At 40.7% G+C, this 19797-nt stretch overlaps 1 protein-coding gene across 1 annotated transcript; it reads left to right on the top strand.

Moving 5' to 3' along the window:
* Positions 1 to 1327: 1327 nt before the first annotated feature.
* On the top strand, positions 1328 to 19797 carry cnstb (consortin, connexin sorting protein b). The gene is made up of 11 exons (XM_053445289.1): positions 1328 to 1554; positions 5244 to 5773; positions 7182 to 7291; positions 8948 to 8978; positions 10043 to 10129; positions 10267 to 10375; positions 11075 to 11096; positions 11193 to 11262; positions 11981 to 12261; positions 17800 to 17944; positions 18094 to 19797. The coding sequence occupies exons 2-11, from the start codon at positions 5686 to 5688 to the stop codon at positions 18300 to 18302; spliced, it is 1152 nt and encodes a 383-aa protein (XP_053301264.1). The 5' UTR covers positions 1328 to 1554; positions 5244 to 5685; the 3' UTR covers positions 18303 to 19797.

Below are 19797 nucleotides of genomic sequence, written 5' to 3'. Positions count from 1 at the left end.
AAGGTGACCTTTCCTGTCTCTGCTGTCCAGACCCTTCAGCTGTGGACAACCAAGTCTACGCCCTGCTGGGAGATCTCAGGCTGCTCCTCCAAATCTCTCCTTGAAACGTCTATCACGTGGCTTCTTCCTAAATGTTGGAATTTGCAGTTATTATTTAAATGCACTACATCTATTTCATATGTATATATACATACATTTTGTTTTTTGCGAGTCTGAAGAATTTTGTTTTTATTGTAAGGTAAGGTAAGGTTACTGTTACATTATAGTTAATTACCAGTTCAGTTCTATGTCATTATTGGAACACATGCTTGACACATTTGAATAACAAGAATTTATGAAAAATACTAGAACTAAGGGACGGTCTCCTCCCTCTTTGAGACATCGTGCAGCTGGCTGTCGTGTTTGGGGAAATGCGAGACATGGGCCAAGGTCAAAGGGTTCACTCCCTAGACACTACAGATACAGTATGAGACTGCGTAAGAGGGAAATACTGTCTCTTTGATTGTTTAGGAACTAGCAATCTCATAGACAAAAATGATGTCACTAAATGATCTGTAGGAGTTTAAAGTATGCCCAGAGGAAATGGGACTTCAGAATATGAGAGGAATTCACAGTTGTTGTATTGATGGATTCTGACTTTCTCCTTGGCCAAGCTTCAATAAATATTTAAACATGAGACATCAAAGGGCTCCTGAGCTCTTTCTTCACTGATGAGTTGAGCATGGACCGCAGCACATTTTCCATAACAGTGACTTTTGTGTCAAATCACAAAATCATTTGATTACTTGCTGTACAGTGTGGAGCTAATGAAATCTAATTTATGCATTAAAGAGTTGCAATATTACAGCTACATAACTGTGTTTTTTTTTTTGTTAAACTGACCAAATGGTAATAAACACTTGACTACCTTCCAACAGACACTGGAATTAAACGGCTGCCATATGTAAGGACTCAGGAGTGATCTCTTTATATATGTTTAGTGAGTGGAGTGCATGATGACAATGAAGGGGAGGGAGGAGAGGCTATAACAGAGGATATGTACCACAGTGACTGATGCAACTCATCAGTCTGATGCATGTAACGGATTTTAATGTGTTTTATTCTTTTGATCTATTGTAACAATACAAAGCAAAGACGATGCACATTTTGTATTTTTCCCTTTGTAATCCTGTGCACGGTCTTTTCAGCTTAAACTCGCCATGTGACCGCCTCATCTGTAGTTGCATAACCGCTGACACAGCGCCAGCAGCCAGTGTGACACATCTGCCACAAGATGGCGGCCTCGGCCAGATGCCTCGATACATAGATAAATAAAGAAAGCAAGCGACCATCTCGACGTGCAGGAACATGAAGGCAATGAGGGGAAGGTGAGAGGCAGAAAACATAAGCCCGGGATTGGAGCGTACACGAGCGGCCAGAGAGGCTGTCAGAGGAGGACAGCTGCCGGAGAGAGGGGGTAGAGGAGCCCGCTGTAGGAGCCTGGAGGACGGGCACAGAGGGAGGCAGTTGCCCGCTGTTGCGGAGCGTTGATGTTCAGAGGAGACACATTCAGCAGTGAGTACTTCTCTCTCCTCCCTGTTCGACTCAGAGACTTAACATGGTGGAGGTTTGTTTCTATTTCTTATCGGAGGGAGTTTAATTGAATTCACCACAGGAGGACTCATAGATGGCAAACACAAGAAGTGATGGGATTAGTAGAGAATCTAAATGAAGTGGGTGATCTACTTGAGACACGCTGCTTGTTATTAGCTCAACCTCGTCTTTACACCACGAACATACGTTTATATGAATAATAGAGTTCTTCAATCCTGACAGTGAATTGATGTCGTCAGAAAAAAAAACATTAATTGAGTGCGAGGTGCCGTGGCGCACGAGAGCGTCGGCCGCACGCGCCGTCAGTGCACATGTTGACTTGGCCCCACGCACAGTCGCGTGGGCGCGCACGCACCCTCGACTGGTGCGAAAAACAAATTAAAACCGAAAAAAAGGAAATTAATTGAAAGCAGTAAAGAACAGTGTAATATAAAGAGAATAGAGAAATCAATGGTGTATGTTTTCACGTGAGAAACTGGCTGGAAATCTGACTGGCTGTGATCACGTGATAATGATGGCGGTGTGAACACAAACACAAGTGACAGCTGCTGACAAGCGTTCTGCAGTGAGCCAGGGGCGGATCCAGGGAGTGGGCCAGGAGGTCAGTGGCCCCCGCTGAAATCTGATTTGCCCCTGAAGTGCCCCAAGGGAGGGGGGGGGGGGGGGTTGATGACGCTCCTAACATGCGACAGAATATAAATATATATATCTCCCAGTGAAAGAAATTATATGCAATAAATGACATGCATACATTATCGATTATGTATTTGTCATATTATTTTACCAGGGTAAATGTGATACATTGCTGCTCATCATTTTACTTGGAATATTGCGGCTTTTTCAATTGTAATTGTTCATTTCCAAACCATATGGCATTATTAAATAATAAGCAAAGATATTTACTGCAATGGATAACTACACACAAAGTTTTAGAATTAGATATGATGTCCGAAGGTAACAGCTATATATCGCTGTTAAAGCTCACTAGTTGACAGGACCTTGTTTGTTACCTCCGTCATGGATGTTTTGTTTTCCCCTGTATTGTTATTGGTTTCTTTATTTATCAGCAAGATTACTCACTAAAGTACAGAGCCGATTAGCACCACACTGGGTGGAGGGATGGGACATGGGCCAGGAAGGAAAACATTATATTTTGGTGCAGATCCAGTTAAAGGGACAGAGCCAGGAATCTTTATTTAATCACTTTACTTAATATCATGAGATGGGACATTCTGGGATGATTTTGACACGTAATGATGTATAGATTTGACATAAAGATAACCAGACATAATTATAGTGTTAAGATCTATGAGTTTGTACAATTTAGTTGAAATAATCACCCTCTGTGCTCTGCTGAGTGCCACTCCAGTTTCACATTTAAAAAACATTGGTGCAGTGATTTCCCACATGCAGTGGCTTGTTTGTTTGTTTCTAGTCTCTATGCTAACCTAACCACCTGCTGGCTCCAGCTTCATATTTACTGTGTAATGATCTTCCCCTATATCTCTCAGCAAGAAGGCAAAAAGGCATGTATTCTAAAATGTCCAAATATTACTTTAAGTCTCTGTAAAGGTATAGAGACTCATGGCTGCAGAAAAGTGTGGTCATTTAATTATTTTTATTGAGAGTCTGTCAAGGATTATTCTGTAAATCTGTAATCATTTAATCACTATAACTCTTGTTTTACATATACAAAATAGTAAAATTACATTTACACTGAATACATTTATAGGCAGAAGTACCTGTATATATTGTGAATACATTTGAGTTTGCACAAAAGCTTGGAAAAAGACAATAGACTTAGCTTTGGTAAATGGGCAGCAATGAACAATATCAAATAGGCCAAATAAATTATTGATATTTACCATTTTGATTTAGGAAAATAGGTAAAGTGCAGAATAAAACAGTAAAGTTTACAGCATGTTGTAATTTAGAGGAAAAATCTCACAGTGCAAAGGCAAAATGTCATAACATGACTTAGCGCAGTCCACACAAGTCTTCATTTTTATCCCCTGCATCATTCTTAATTTCATGCTACACATCCTCATGAGTCAGCCTCTGTTCCTATGCAATGTTTGTACTTTCTGTCACCTACCATGTTGCAGAATACAGAACATTCACATGACCACTAACATGCTGTGCAAACACAGCATCACACAGCTCTCATGCCCTGGAACCACTGAGGCTGAAAATGTAGGTTTCATGAGTCAGAATTACAGTATGCATATGTGGAGCGTGTCAGACATTGATTCACCTTTACCAACGCAGAGAGAGACGCTGTTTGCAATCTTGTGTGTAATATTTGTGGACACATTTCTGATCTGGCTCTGATTGGTCAGGCTCAAATGCATGTACACAGGTGTGAAACTCTGAAGCCACAATTCAATGGAAAATAAATATAACATTTTTGAGAACAAAAGATAAAATACAAACAGCCTTGACAATACAGCGTTTGGTATTTTCTGATAATATTTACAGTGACAGGACTGGTCAGAAGACCCTAGTGACTATCCTGTAAAAGAGCTGCTCCCGTGATAATGTCAGCCCTGCGACAACAGCTACAGTAAAATCCCTGTGAAATGGCCTCAGGCAGGTCACTTAATCCCCTCCCCACCTTAAATCCCCTTAGTTTTCCATGTTTACCATTCAACTTCATGAAGTATGCGTTAATATATGGTTGTATTAGGTGTTTTGAAGATACAAATAATAAAGTGCCTAGTTTTGGGAGAACTGCGAGTTTTTACATAGGGTAGAAAAGACTACAGCCCCTTTTACATCAAAAAAACATCTGGTCAGTTAGATGGTTTCCATGTGAAAACCCACACAGTTGTTACTTTTGTTTTCTCCATTTTTTCTGCAATGGAAATGGATTCAATCAGCATTCACTCCTGGGTCAAATGATTCTGCAGCGGACACAGATTTTGAATTGGCTCTGATCAATGCATTGAACATGATGCACCAAGGAAAAAACAGAAAGGTTAACTCGTCCACTGGCAATGGGAAAGGAGTGCATCACAAAATCCAATAAAAAAAAAAGGTTTTTACCTGTGTTTAAAAAAAAAAAATGTGTATACACGCTTATACATTTTATCTCTAGGGCCATTATGAGGTTGTGTAAGAAAACTCAGTGCAAATTGGCTATGAATGTTGGTACAAACATGGATGTGACCCTCTGGGTATCTTGTAATAGCTCTGATGATCACTTAACTTTGCATCTAGTGTCATCAGTAAGAGCTATAATTAGCATTTAGCTCAGAGCGCCACTGTGTCTTAACTGTCTCACATAATGTAGACGCTAATATAGCTCTTAGTGCTGGAACAAATCTCCAAATCCAAGGTTCGATTAAGACCTCGACATTAAAACACTTTGTTCTGTGTATTTTGGATCTATTCAATGAAATACTCCTTGCTAATTATTCTACTTAATTATTATTTTCAACCTAGAGTTATTCTTGATGGACCACTCTGCCATGCCTCAATGGACAGTCATGGTTCCAACACAAAGACTTTCAGTCAATGACATAACTGTCATTTCTATACCAGCATGCTGCTTCGCTTTGCTTCGCTTCCCTCTCTGTGTCAGAGCATTTACATGCATGAGGCATATACGCTGTGTTCCCTTTTTTAAATGTACCTACTTTTTGTGACAGCTTGCCTGGAACACGGAAGGAAATATACACTGAAGAGAAAGTGAAAATAAACCCCAGCGAGGACTGCAGAGGGTCTGGGAGAGCAGGGAACTGCAGCCTCCACAACGCAGCCCTCCAAGACTTCAGTGGACATTTCAAATCTCTCTGTTCTTGGCCACCCATGAGAGGCGGTGGAAGATTAAATCACATGCTCTTTGAAGAGTGATCACAACCAAACCTTCTGAGACCTCACTCTCAAGTATTCAAGCTTGAAACCTTAACGGTCGACACAAGCTTTCCTCAGTTATTCGCTTGTCCAACTCAGGGGTAGTATTTTGACAGAGGAAGATTTTTTTTTACTGAAGGCCATAATAGAGAGACCCAGCCACGGCCCGCTGCAGGGTCTCAGAAATCCTTGGGTGAAATTGATCTGGAGGAGAAGACTGTGGAAGTGACGGAGGTGATGGGCAACAAGAACGGCAGCTTGCCAAAAGGTTCAGACACTGCGCTGGATCAAGAATCGGAAGAGATGTTCATTGAGAGTACAACAGGTAAATAACTAAGTTAAAAAAAAATAAAAAAAGTGCTTTTTCTGTTTGTGCACTTAAAGGTATTTACCTTTTGCTTCACTGTTATCTGATGTGCATGGAAATGACTATAAAAAAAGAAACAGTATGACTCATTCATAGCTCATTTAATAAGATGTCTCGCAGGTCTGTTATCTTTGAATGACAGTAGAGAGTATAACTTTATTAATCTCTTGGCACAGTAGAGACTCAGTAGATTAATAACCAACCTGCAGAGAACTGACTGAAAGCTCATCATCCATCTGTGGACAACAGTCTCAAACAAACTGCTGTTCCGAGCTTAAGGTCTACAGCATGATACTAAGCTGTAAGGAAGCCCAGGCCTCTTCAGATGCTTATAATGAACTATACAGTTGGAGCTGATAAGCTTTGTTATGTTAGAGTAGCACTTTATTGCTACAGTTACGTTGCTGTTACGTCATTGCAGATGAAACCAGAGAAATAGAAGAGTGAAACTGACAAGAACCCCAGAATAATGTGCTTTTGGAATAGGAGAATAGATATCCTCCATCAAAGACGTCCCTTTGAAGCTAAAAGCAGACATTTACTTATTTAGAAACAGCAGTAGGCTTTTTCATAGTGATGAACAGTAATGACAAATTTTGGCAGCATTAGCGTTTCAGTAATAGCAACATGTAAACAAACCAAACTGGTCATGCACAGTTTGCTTATAGAATCACTCAGTATGTCGTCTTTATTCACACACACGCACACAAACAATATATTGCAGTTTTACAGGTAGTTATGTGGAAGTTAGTGAGGTGTCTTGTCAACTAAAGTCAGACCTTGACACTGGGCTAGCACGGTCACACATGTGAATGTAGCAATGGTGAACCTTCGCCTCCTGATCACCTCCAATCGCTCAACTTTGGTGAACTTTGACCCACAACATTTGCCTGCATCAGCGTGACGTTAATCTTAAACCAAGCCAACAGGCTGCTTGCTCTTTAGCCATATATCAATCAACTGAAATCCTCTGTTAGATCTGTTATCTCAACAGAGAACACAGGACCAGTCCTTCACACAGCAGATATGTTTGCTGCAGCAGAATTTTTTTTCTATTTGATGTCAGATGGACGTCACTGTTTGAAACACAGGCTCTGTGAGGACGCAGGATGTGAGGAAATGATGACATGATCGTTTTCTCCAGACTCAAAAAGTCAGGTTGAGGAGTAAACTGACAATTTGTATCGAAAGTACGATAATGTTCAGCACATACTTCCATATACTATGTATTTCTGTAACTCATCATTGATCATGTCAGAAAAGCACAGGAAAGATACTGTGATCAGAGTTTACACATCAAGACAAACAATAACTGAAAGGTCTAATGCATATGTCATACTCGTGTGTTTGTGCTCTATGTTTCTAGGAAGTGTCTCCGGGGATGGAGCGCTGGGCCTCAGCCCCGAGCTGCTGGCCTCCCTGCAGTCCCTCGGAGAAAACAGCAACTACACCCTGCTTCCACACTCTCTGCACCAGGTGTGTGTGTGTGTATACTATAGATCTACTTTAAATGTGAGAGAAAGTTGGAAGATACTTTTTCTCTTAGATCCAGGGAGAATATACGTTTTTTTGGTACAGATAGCTGAGATACACATAATAAAAGAGGACATGAGCAGTGACTGAGGCAGAATATGACATTTATGCAGCCGCTGGGCAGGTGCAGAGATTTGAGCTGGCAGCCCTCTGCTCCTTTGTTCGTCTCCTGGCGACTCTCCTGCCTCGGATCACAATAACAGCGTTCAAAACAGACACACTAATTAGAGGTGTGATAAATATAGTTAGGTTGCGTCTCTGCTGGGAGTAATCACAGCAAAAGATCCGTGGTTTCTTGTAGCGTTTGCAATACTTTGTGCAATACTTTGTAGGCTTCGTTTTCAAGACAACCCTTAGACAATGTAATTAATTTGTCTCAGCTCCTCTAGAGCCGTGATAAGCTTGTAGTTTGGTTTGTGTTGCTGCCAACTGCAGTAATCAGGGAACAAAGACAAAGCTGTTATGCCTCAGATACTAAGAAAGGAAAAGGAGAGGCAAAGCACAGCAATCAGCGTCTGGCTAGTTTGACAAAAGCAGTTATATATAAGAGTTCTTGTAGCATGAAATCAAGTCACAAGAAATGTGTGTTTGTCTGAGTGTTAGCACATACGGCAGATCACTATGTTCACTATGTAGAACCCCTTTTTATCAGAAACATGGTCAGTGTCTTTCATACTCGATTTGACACGTAGCTCCATATTTGGTCATAGCTGCTAACGCCTGCTACTCCCGTGTACTGAGTATTTCATGACCTGAATCCATTTGTTCAAAATGTGAGATATTTAAAAAAACAAGTCAGCTGCCACTTGAAACTACTCTGTTCTTGGCTTTCAATTGAGATTTGTACGTCTGCCCCTCGGTAAATCCTGATTGTGATGAATTTAAGATACTTGTTCTCGGGAGTCTTGGGGTCATTGTGACTTCAGAATATACGACTGACTGGCGACAGTAATACCAAACATTAGCAGGTTTTTAAGCTTGACCCTGGTGCTTACTGCACATGATAGAACATTTTACATCTTGGAGTTTGGAACTGATAAAACCAAATAAGGCATGTTCTTCGGTGAGGAAATCATAATGGTCTTTTTTCACATCTTATAGCACAAATGTCTAATCAACTTGCTGCATCCCTAAAAACTTCCTGCTATCATAGAATGACAGTCATATCCGAGGGAGAGAAACTACTTCATCTCTAGATTCACTAAATCATGTGGTCGACTGGAGGAGAGGAAGAAAAAAAGTGTGCTGATGGGAAAAAAAAATCCCACAGAGACAGGTTAATCCGGACCATAAGTAAGAGCATGTGACTTCATGTCTCAGGTCGTCTGCCTCTTGGCATGACGTTGCCATGTGATCCTCATCTTTGAAGGAATTTGGTGAATTAAAAAAAGACTAATTAGAGTTTGACATCATTTTTCAGAGCACAGCAGCAGAGTTGAAGATCTTTGTGTGCTTTGATTTTTCATTGGAAGATTTGGATGTTTCACACTCAAACTGTCACATGATTTGTGGTAGTTATTTAAGCCACAGCTGATGATCCTGTTTTTGGCTTTCAGTGTAAATTTACATACGGTATCTCTGCTTATCTTTTTGTTTCAGATTGCAGAGGCCTACTCACTCCAAGAGGACTGTATCCTTTCAAACGCACCGTGACCTCATTTCTCTGTTTATATAGGTATCATAACATTTGCCAATCATTAGTATTTTCCAGCCGAGGCGTGGCTGAGCCAGAGTGGCACTTGTGAAGAGATAAAAAACGCAATAGAGTGGTTTCTATTTCATAGAGAAAGTGTTTCCATTTGTGGTGGCTGGACAGAGGTTTAGCTTCAATGCCAGTCCTGGTCTGATGACGCCAGAAGGTTTTTCAAATTTATCCTAAAGAAGCAATTGAAATGTTACCACTGAATAAAATATTTATTGCAATATTAGCAATTTTTTAGGGAATTTATCGTTATTTTCGATTGTTTGTTTGTGGCACAGTCGCTGGGTGTTCCTCATACTTTGGCTCAAAGCCCTGAGGGTTTGCAGTTTAGTTTCCTCTGGTTTTGTTTGTGCCGTTCCCCTGGCGACAGCTGTCGGTGGATCTTGCTGCACAGAGGATGGTATGAGTTGATGTGTTTATGTGTAAGAGGCAAGAGGAGAGAAAAAGACTAATGCAGGGACCAGCAATGAAGGACCTTTTCAGAGATATAATGAGCGGATGTCTGAGACTGGGAGGCAGAGTGTTAATGAGTAACTTGACAGGATTGCTGCATTTCCACAGCCGGACCTTTGGAGTGGGGCTTGTACCACTGAACATGCCTGATTGGTTTATTATTCTAGCATGTTCCAGCATTATCTGCAATAGCTTGTAAAATCAGTTCAAGTCCAGCATTTCAGGGGTTTTTAATGAACTTTGCCACTGGTGCGCGTCTCTTTTCTGCGTTTTAAGCAGGTCACACTCCCAGTTTTTTCCATTAAATGGCTGCTGTTGGATCCATGTCTCTGTCCTACAGAGACACCTACCTTAATAGAATAAACATAACCAGTAATAGACTGAAAAATGCATGATTTTTACAAATTACACACTAGGCTATGAATTTGATTGGCTTTGGCGGTGTAAAACCTCTGTAAAATCAATCATTAAACTGCAATTAGTCAGGGACATTCTGATTGAAAGTATCAGTTGATGTCTTTAACTCATTATGCTACCAGACCAGTGGGCCATTCAGTTCCTACAGCTTGAGAAGCTCTACCATGAACGTCTGCTCTCCAACCTTGCTGCCCTGCAGGAAAATTGGGGTATTGCATGCATTTCTTTCTCTCCTTTGAAAAATATATCCTGTAATCATAACCTGCATGCAATTCTGTTCTATCCAGACACAAGGAGTGTGTGTGTGTTTATTTTGTGTGCACCCGCACTCTCCATGTGTTCTCAGAGAGCCGATGGCGAGAGAGGAACCCCGAGGGCAGTTTACCTGCTGAGACAGACGCCATCACTGTGAAACACATGGAGACCCTGAACCAGATCTGCAGGACACATCCCAGGTAAAGCACAACAATGTCTGATGATCCTGTTCCTCAGAGCTGAAGCAGAGATACAAGGAGTCTGGGTTCCTTAAGAGACGTTTTATCTACGATCTGCTACAACAGTTCCTCCACAGGGTGTGGTCAGAGACTTTCTGCACTTTCCAGAATTTCTCTGTTATTAAACATGTCCACATGCCTCAGCTCTGTGAGCTCAAACAGCTCTAACTACTTCAAATTCCTCTTACGCCATTAGCATTCTATTTGATCTAGATTTCCATCTGACAGAAACCTTTTAGCTCACATTTCCTTCATTGTAATCGACTGTAATCTTTATTTTCCTTGTAGACATAAAAAGGAGTCATAGACTGAACCAGCACATAGATAATGCATGAAGATGTGCATAGGGAATTGTTGGGTAATTCAATATCACCGACAGGACATAAAAGATTTCCGCAGGATAGTCATTTCCACCAGACAGACACAAATACCACAGGTCTGGATGCCAGACACTGCCCCTGTGCTGTGACTCAGAATGTGATTGTATCCCACAGTCATTCTTGTACAGGTGGATTTGATTTAGATGGAGAAGAAATGAAAAGCCTGAAGAAGACTTTAGCTTTTTAATATGTTAAGTTACAGAATAGTGACCTTGTCTGACCTTCCTCCTGCTGTCTGTGTGCTCTTCCTCTGTCTCTGTCTCTGTTTGGCATCGCTCAGACCATCCAGCAGTGTGGAGCAGGTAAGACACAGGAACTTTCTCTTTCTACATCGCTCATAGATCAATCTCAGACTTTTTTTAAATAATGAACTATTGCATCTATGTTTGATTCATCAGAACAGTCTAAATACATTGCTGAGAGAAATACAGATCAAGAACCAGACACTACAGTCCTGTCATGATAGAGGTACGTATTACATAGACATATACATAAACACACACACAGCAGCTCTGTGAGGTTGTACCAAGACACAGTTGTGGTTTGAGCTAAATATTCATTGCAGGCCAAGATGGCCACAATGCAAATGCTAACTTCCTAAGGACAACAATATTAACTATTATTTTTGCATATTAGCATGCTAATGTTTACTAATTAGCTCATTAGTTTTGCAGCTATTAAGGATTAATAACATTTTAGATCATGTTTTAAACATTCAAATTTTTGGGATCCGCATTAAAACGGAAAGACAACTATAGGCTGAATTGATAACATGACGACGTCTACAAACCAATAAATGGCTAGTGCCTATGACATGCAATATAAAACCAGAACTAATTGGTTGACACATAAACAATATAACAGAAGTGAGACTAGGTTTGGATTCTAGGTGTGAAAACACACAAAATGTTGTTAATATAATGATCTAAATCTAAAGCTAAACACCATTTAGATTATTAGTTAAATCCATTATTTAGGCAGGGGGGAAGTAGAGACAGTCATATAACAGATTGAGCTTTGTCTCATTTTACTGCCCATCCCAAGTGCAATGACCTGCAACTCTGCTTACATATGAAACTACACACGAGCTCTGGGTCAATACATAGAAAGTTCACGCATAGGTCAGGCTTGAGTGATATTCCATAATCAATAGCCAATGTCCTATTTTACTCTGTCAACATTCTAGTCAACAATCCTGAAACATCACAAGAGGATGGAGAAAACGAGCAGAACTTGAACTCGGAATCAGTGCAGGGATCACTGGAATCGGGCCGTGAGGAGGCAGAAGGGGAGGAGGATGGAGAGGAGGAGAAGGAGATATATGAGGAAGGACAGGATGTAGAGGAGGAGGAGGACAATCCATGTGCGGAGACCCCAGAGGAAGAGGAGGAGGTAAAGGTGGAGTGGCCAACAGGAGTCTCCCAAGCTTCGGACAAGGACCTGGCCAAACTGTCCCACACAGAAGGGGTAGGAGTCCAGTCTTTTTCTGCCTGTCTGATGTGTGTTTTTCTGCCGTTATATATATATATATATATAAATCTTAATGGACTGTTAGTGGTCTTCAGAATTTTTTTTAAGTCAATGCAGTGTGAGCAAGATGGAGATGAATGTGAGGGGTATAAATGTATTTTCCTGCTCTGTACCCTCGCTCTCATCTTTTCTTCCTGCCGCTTTTCAGGTCTCCTCTCCGTCCATCATCCCATACATGCATCTGACCTTCCTTCCTTCTTTCCTCCCTTCCCTTGTTCCCTCCCCTTGCAGATCTATTCTGTTTTCACTTTCCATTATACTTCCCGCCCGGACTAACTAAGACTGTATCTGTTTAAGTTCCACATTCTGACCCACAGCTCTTTGTCTTTGCCGGGACACTCCCACAGAAGATCTCTGCAGCCACTTAGTGACATCATCACCAAATTCTTTTCTTTCAAAAAACCCCACCCATGTTCACTGGTGTGGCTTCACACTCGGGATGCCTGCTCTGCCAAAAAAACTCACTACATCACTGAGTCAGCGCCTGAGCAGGAGGGGCCTGGTCTTCCTAGATTTGGGGATGAAAACAGACCTACTCCAAATAAACAGTACCAGCTGATGTCCTCACAATAATGGGTTCAGGTTTTATTGCTGCTATGTAATCCAGAAGAGGTTTGACTGGGTGGGTCATGGGTGGGTCTCCTTCCTTTGTAAAATACGTGTCACATTTCATGAGGGTTTTGCAGTTATTACTGGCTCTATTTCCCCTTCTCTCTTTCTTAGGCTTATTACAGGTTTAAAAAAAAAAAAGTGAAATACAATTACAAATCCCATTTTAAACATTACATATAAATTGTAATTATAAATTCATGAAAAACCTTTGTGCAGCCTATACTTTTTTTTTGTTATTTCCTTGCAGTGATATTGATGCATAGACCTAAGCAGTGGCCAGGATGTGTGTTCACAAACAAGCCTTTTAGTCTGATGGCTCACTGCTCGTTCATGACTCAGTCGAATGACACAGTGACCTGCCGGACAAAGCTGAGGCAGAGGCAGCAGCATTAGTTTATGGGCTGTATAATAGATCACTTTGTTGACAGTGTGATATGTGAAAAGGCCACAGTGTGTCCTTTCAGTTGCTCCGGAATGAGCTCTGAGAGCACAATTAATCATCACATATGTGAGAGACTTGTTCTACTGTTGCAGACGCGTCATGTTTATGATGCTTTGTGGCCCTGAGTGTTTCTCATAGTTCAGTTTTCTGTTTGCTGCTGTTCATTTCTGTCAATATCAGCTGGCTGGAGAACTTCAGTCACATGGGGTGGATCCAGAGGCGAACTGGGGCCTATAGAGCTAACAGTAAACAAGGCCACTGCAGTTACCCAACTCATAACCTCAGCTAATGGCCACACATGACTGCCACCTGCACTTAGCCTTACCACTTACTTTTTATTTATCAATTAATTTCACTATAAATCTATAATAATTAGTATTTGCAAGCCCTCTGAGGAACTCTCTAGATCCCCTATGAAGCGTCTATCTGCTCACGCTCAAGAATATGACTTTGTCCTGACAGAGTTCTCAAACGTGTACATTTACATTCAACATTGTGTTCATCTAGCTACATCATTAGGTACATTTTTACTTCAATACTTGACAAAGACTAGTCATTGCAATAATACTCTACTTTGTCTTGAGTATTAGTTATAAGTGCATGTTAACAGACTAAGTTAAGGAGTGTTAGCATTTAGCTCAAAACACTGCTTTGCGTCAGTATAATGATAGATTCAGTCACATTTTGATATGATTATTCTGATATGATCATCAACCCTGTTTTAATATCACTGAATCTTACATTTCTATGAGTTGTGAAGTTTCACCAAGAACAGCACCAAGTCTGCTACTTTTATCATTGATTTGATAAATATTTGAGTGAAATATTCCTCAATAAAGCACAGATTTCCTCTTAATTTCTATGACTAGACCTGCCTGTTTGGAATGGGCTTTTTACTTGGCCTGTGTAAATGCTGGTTGACCTTTTCTTTCTGAAACTGTAAAGGTGACCTGCAAATATCGAGCCACCACAAGACCGGCTGTTCCACCATTCAATTCAGTGCAGCTCGTATCAGTACGGTGAACCTCAAACTGGAGAATCAGTTGTCGTTGTAGTGAACACGCCGTTGTCTCAATTGACAACGTCATATATGTTGATAAATGCCCTATGACCCTGGCTGCCTGTTTATTCAAAGTTTATAAACATTGAGCATATCGCCTGTTCAAATCAGAGGAAAGTGGTAAAACTTGGCAAGAAAGCAATGCACTTTCTTGCCAAGTGTGAAGCTGATAAGATCAACGGTTCTTGAGCCACAGATAAACAGGCCTTTCTGGCATTATTAGATGGATGACTAAAAGGCACTTAATAGAGTGCATATCTCTCCCAAGGCTGAACAATTCTATTGTCTAGTTTTTATAGAGGAAATATAAAAAAAATAAAAAGGAAGTGGTCTAATAACCTAAATGATTTATTTCTCATTGCACTAGCTTTGACAGTTCCTACTTCCTGCTGATAAATAAACTAAAAACAGAGCCTCCGCCAAGGCCCAACAGTCCCCTCAATTCAATCAAGCTGCACCAAAATACACACACTGATGTCTAATAATAAATAATACCTGAAATCACATCACACCAATGTTGTACCATTTATAATCTGGATCTGCCCTAGACACAGAGTATGTGATGTTTTGTGGACCCACAGTTCCAGTGTAGATTCAAAATGCCTCCCCCATGAACCATGAAATGTGCCTGGGATGCTGACAGAGTCGTCTTTGTGCTCCTACCTAACCACTTATCTGTGGAGGAGCGCCAGAGTTTACGTCTCAGCTGGGAGAAAGCTGCTCCCCGCTCACGCTCACAAATATGACTTTGTCCAGACAGAGTTCTCAAACCGTGAACATTTACATTTAACATCACAGTTTTCAGGGAGTCATACAGAGCTGTGCCTAAGAGCATTCCCTCAGCGGTAAAACATGGTACATTGACGTGCCTCTGTACAGATGGTATAACCCACTGACCTCACTGAATAATCGACCTATAAATTATGGCAGCAGATGATGCTGACAGCTTGAGGGATGCGTCCGTTTGACTAGTCAGCAGATGACCACACTGTGTGTTATTGTTCCTGGTTCAGAGATTGAGATCATGTCAGGGTTTTATTAGCGGGGAGGTGTTTCAAGCTCTACAAGGAATCCCTGCTCCTCTGACCTCGACCTCTTGTTGACAAACGGAAGCTCTCGACGATAAAGAACAATGCAAGGAATTCCTCCCTGTATCTCGGATTAGTTTAAATAACGAGTTTATCCAAATATATTTTACAGCAGAAATACTTAACCACAGTCAGCTTCTGTGTGGTTACACCTGTGCTTCTACAGATTCTGTCTCTACTTGACTCAGCCAAGTTTCGAGGGCTCAGCTCCAGTTCATCTAAAATGCTGCTGCTCCTCTGTTGACTGATACCAAACATACACCGGACATTGTCCCTTTGGTCTGCTGATAGAGCATCTGCACTGTGCACCACTGACTGTGTTTTATGGTGTACTTCTTACATTATCATGTGTGCTGTTACGTTCTTATTTAATTAATATTCTGGAAAACAGGAAACACAAGGACAAAGAGGAGGTGATAATATATGCGACCGTGGTTCTTGGCTGGTATTGATTTGGGAATGTTATATGGTGGGTAACCACACCGCAGATAATCTTTACAACTCCAGTTACAAAAGATTTATAAGTCCTATATTATTAGTTTTATACATTTTTGACCAACTTTAATTGATGACACTTTCTTTTTTGATAGCAATTATTTTAGTTACACCAACGTGGCGTCTGGAGCTTGTCCTTTGATTATTTTAGCTCTTACGAAAGGATAAAATGGTGACCATTGTAACAACAATTGCAGTTTATATATTTTTTAATGAATAAATGACGTACTTTACATACGTACATATTTATTGGCAGTTTTGGACCAATTAAATGTGATGAGTCATACACCGCTGCTAGCTAGATTTTTGGGGCCCCCTGGTGGTCCTTAGCAGCCACCTAGTAGGCTTATAGGGAGGAGGGTTGACTCTGCTGAAAACAAATGACAAGACTCATAGTGATCAGAGGAGCACTTTGAGTAAATACAGGAATACAGACCAGGATTTTCTTAAAGTTCAACATTAATACCTTGCAGGCTGGTTGACTACTTATCTATCAAAGTATTAGGCTGGAGACACACTATATTATTGTAAAACAAATCCCATGAAAAGATCAAAACACACAGTTTTTTAAGTCCACCTCAATATCTGTGATCTTCTTTACGGTGCCATAGATCAGCTCAGACCCGTTGATTGCAAAGAAAAATACAACAAAGGTATAGTTTCACTTTTAAAGGGTTCAGTAGTTTTTAGATGGTAAATGTCATTTTTGACGTTACCGAGGGAGTAAGATTTGCACTTAGTGATCTTGCAATGTTTCATTGTGTAACCTAATGTCTAAAGGGTGAGGTTGCATATTCTATCTCCACTATGACCCAATAAACATTCACTGTATGGAAAATCAAACAGTAAAGCAATACAGTATAAGGCAAATGTGTGTTGTAGGAAATCATTGATGAAATGATATTCAACAATATTAGAAGTTATTCAGTATAATGAACTATTATAACATTAATAGACATGACCTACATTCATAAATGCACGCAACTAAAGGACAAGTCAAATAAAACACAATATTACTTGCTGCAGTGTATTTATATAGTTAATCTGTAGATGCATTTAGATGAATATTTCAATTTATCTCTCATTAAATCTGAATGGTGTAGGAATTTTTCTCAAATTACCTGAAATCAATCAGAAAACAATATTAAACATATCATAGAAAGTTTGAACATTATTCTGTCTTTGTTTCAGACAATACATTCAGCTGGTTTTCAGTTCAGACTGGACTGTTGGTTTTATGGCTCTTGTCCAGACCCTCTTGCTCTGAGATGGAGACAGAGGAACTAAGGCTCAGGAGTTCCCCGATGACCCCCTCGGGCCAGTTCCGCCTAAATAATCCCCAGTGCCATGCCAGTCGTATATATCTGTTTTGTCAGGTTAAAAGCCGTTTGTTTGAATGAGCAGCAACTCTTTTTGGTTTCCTGTCTGAAATGAAAGTTTTATGGAGCAGGGATTACCTGACCTGCAGGGGTCGACCTGCAGGTCAGGGATCTGGTTTCCCACATCTCGGCCCAGTGAGGCCCTGGGATGTCTGCTACATATGATTGTTTTTATATGATTTTGGATAATGATGGAGTTTAGAGGATACGAGAAATATATACACAAACACACAAGTATCGACAATATTCTTTACACAAAGCTGTAAAGTTGTACTTATAAAAGATGTTGGAATGACTTTCATCCCAGTCCTCTCATCAGAGGCTGATTAACTGAACACATTTGCCGTCATCCTTTAACGAGCTGAAAACATGTTTGTTTGTTTCGTGTGGTTCCTGCAGAGTTCCTCTCCTAACGGTCTGGTCTCCATTCTGAAGAGGAGGAGAGCGTCTCTGGATGGACTCCCCCCACCCAGCGACCTGGATACTAAACAGAACTCCAAACGCAAAGTTCACTTCAGTGACCCAGAGGACGGCATCGAGCAAGGTACACTTCAAGTTACCTGTAGACTAAATGCTTTCATGACCTGAAACATCAGTACAGAACCACACCAGCTCACTGTGCTCCAACCGTACTGTGACTGTTTTGACTTTATAAAGATGTATTAACTTTGAGTTTTATTCCTCTCTTCTTAGATGAGGTGGGTGGAGACTCCTGCCTGATCCTCCTGCTGCTGTGCCTGGTTACCGTGGTGATCAGTGTGGGTGGGACTGCTCTCTACTGCACCCTGGTGGACACCTACTCGAACATTTGCACCGACTTCACTCAGAACGTCAACTTCTACGTCATGAACGTGCGGGGGTTCTTCGAGGGGCTCGGCCACTGGCTGCCTCTCCGGACTTAACCCAGACGATGGCAGACGTTGGTGCTGTAGCAGACAGTGAGAGACACAGAGTGTTACCACTGCACAGAGTTGGGGCCTACAGGCGTTAATGTGATGCTGCCATCCAGAGGGTTTGATTCCTTTTCCAGTCACTGGACTTGTGTCTGAGCAAAAGAGACTTGTACATTGGACCAAACAGACTGAGATGTACAGTATGTGTCAGTCCTCAGGTGATCAAAGCAACACCAAACAGTAAAAAACTATCCAGATCTCTTCGGCTCAGAAGAAAAGTGTGATGATGAGTGTGTGTTGTGGGACGAGGGTTGAAAGAACAGCTGGTTTACTCCGGTCTGTGTGGATTTCTTCATCGTCAAGCTGAACCTCACAAGAAGGCTCACAACTCTCAGCCATATTTATATTCTAATATAAGTACTTTATCTGTGTAGTAGTGTTTCCCTCACACCTCTTCTTCTGGTGGTTTTATTTGTACAGAGAGAAGCTGTCTGTAGCATAATTAGGATCATTAGTGTGTGTAGTTCTTTTGAACCATTTACAGAGATCATGCGATTTTCATTTTCATTCCATTCTGCCATTATTGTCTGCTCTTTTGACACATCTTTGCTAAATGTGTACATCAGACACGTTACACAACACGACAAAGAGTCGTATAGTTTTTTTTAAAACACAGAGATTGTCAATACATACGAGACACTAAATCTCAGAGAGCACATACGTCCGCTAAGGCTGATCGGCTTCTTCATCGCCATATTACATCATCATCATCATCTGTATCAGAAACATCGGGATCATTGTTTAGATCTGCACAAGATATCACCTGATCATTGATATTGGCACTCTATATATGCTTGATTTGTTCATACAACTGTCCCAAAAACTCCCATCTCTCAATTTTAAAGAATATTTAAAATAACTCCTGGATCCACATGGATGGAATACACTCTTACATGTTATAGGGTCTTGTTTGGTACCTATCCCACCCCTCCACCAAGTTTCAATAAAATCTGTTGTTTTGCATAATCGTGCTCATAGACAAACAAACAGCAATTAAATCATGACCTCCTTGGCGGAGGTAACCAAAGCTCAGTGTATATCTTGAGTATTAACATTTATTCAAAACTTTATCTGAATGACCCAATGGGTAAAAAGCACAAGGCTTTCATTTACACAAGTTATACCATTTGAATCACTTTTTCCTACAGTTGTTCTTCCTGCATTGCTCAAGTTACACAAATGAAAAACATTCTATAGTTGAATGGATGCAAAATGAAAAATGTCAGCATGTTCTCTAAAATAATTGCCTTGTATTGATTTTTTGAAACGATTTCTACTCTCCTTCAGAACCTCCAGATGTTTGCAAAGTAGTGAATATTACCTCTGTATTGTCACTGTGGATATTGTTTACCAGCAAGTGTTGCATTATGCAATACAATATGTTTTAATATCTATGTTCAGTTGTGTCCACAAGGGAATATTAAAAAAAAATATTAATATTTTC

This window comes from Pleuronectes platessa, chromosome 17, assembly GCF_947347685.1.
Source record: "Pleuronectes platessa chromosome 17, fPlePla1.1, whole genome shotgun sequence".
In the NCBI taxonomy this organism is placed as follows: Eukaryota; Metazoa; Chordata; class Actinopteri; order Pleuronectiformes; family Pleuronectidae; genus Pleuronectes; species Pleuronectes platessa.
This window is presented reverse-complemented; position numbering and strand designations above follow the sequence as displayed.

What these genes read in the sequence shown, in the direction of transcription:
- cnstb (XM_053445289.1), top strand. Translation starts at nt 5,686, where the DNA reads ATGGGCAACAAGAACGGCAGCTTGCCAAAAGGTTCAGACACTGCGCTG. An exon ending in TGCCCTGCAGGAAAATTGGG is followed by an intron (nt 10,130 to 10,266) that starts GTATTGCATGCA and finishes ATGTGTTCTCAG; the next exon opens with AGAGCCGATGGCGAGAGAGG. An exon ending in AGAGGACGGCATCGAGCAAG is followed by an intron (nt 17,945 to 18,093) that starts GTACACTTCAAG and finishes CTCTCTTCTTAG; the next exon opens with ATGAGGTGGGTGGAGACTCC.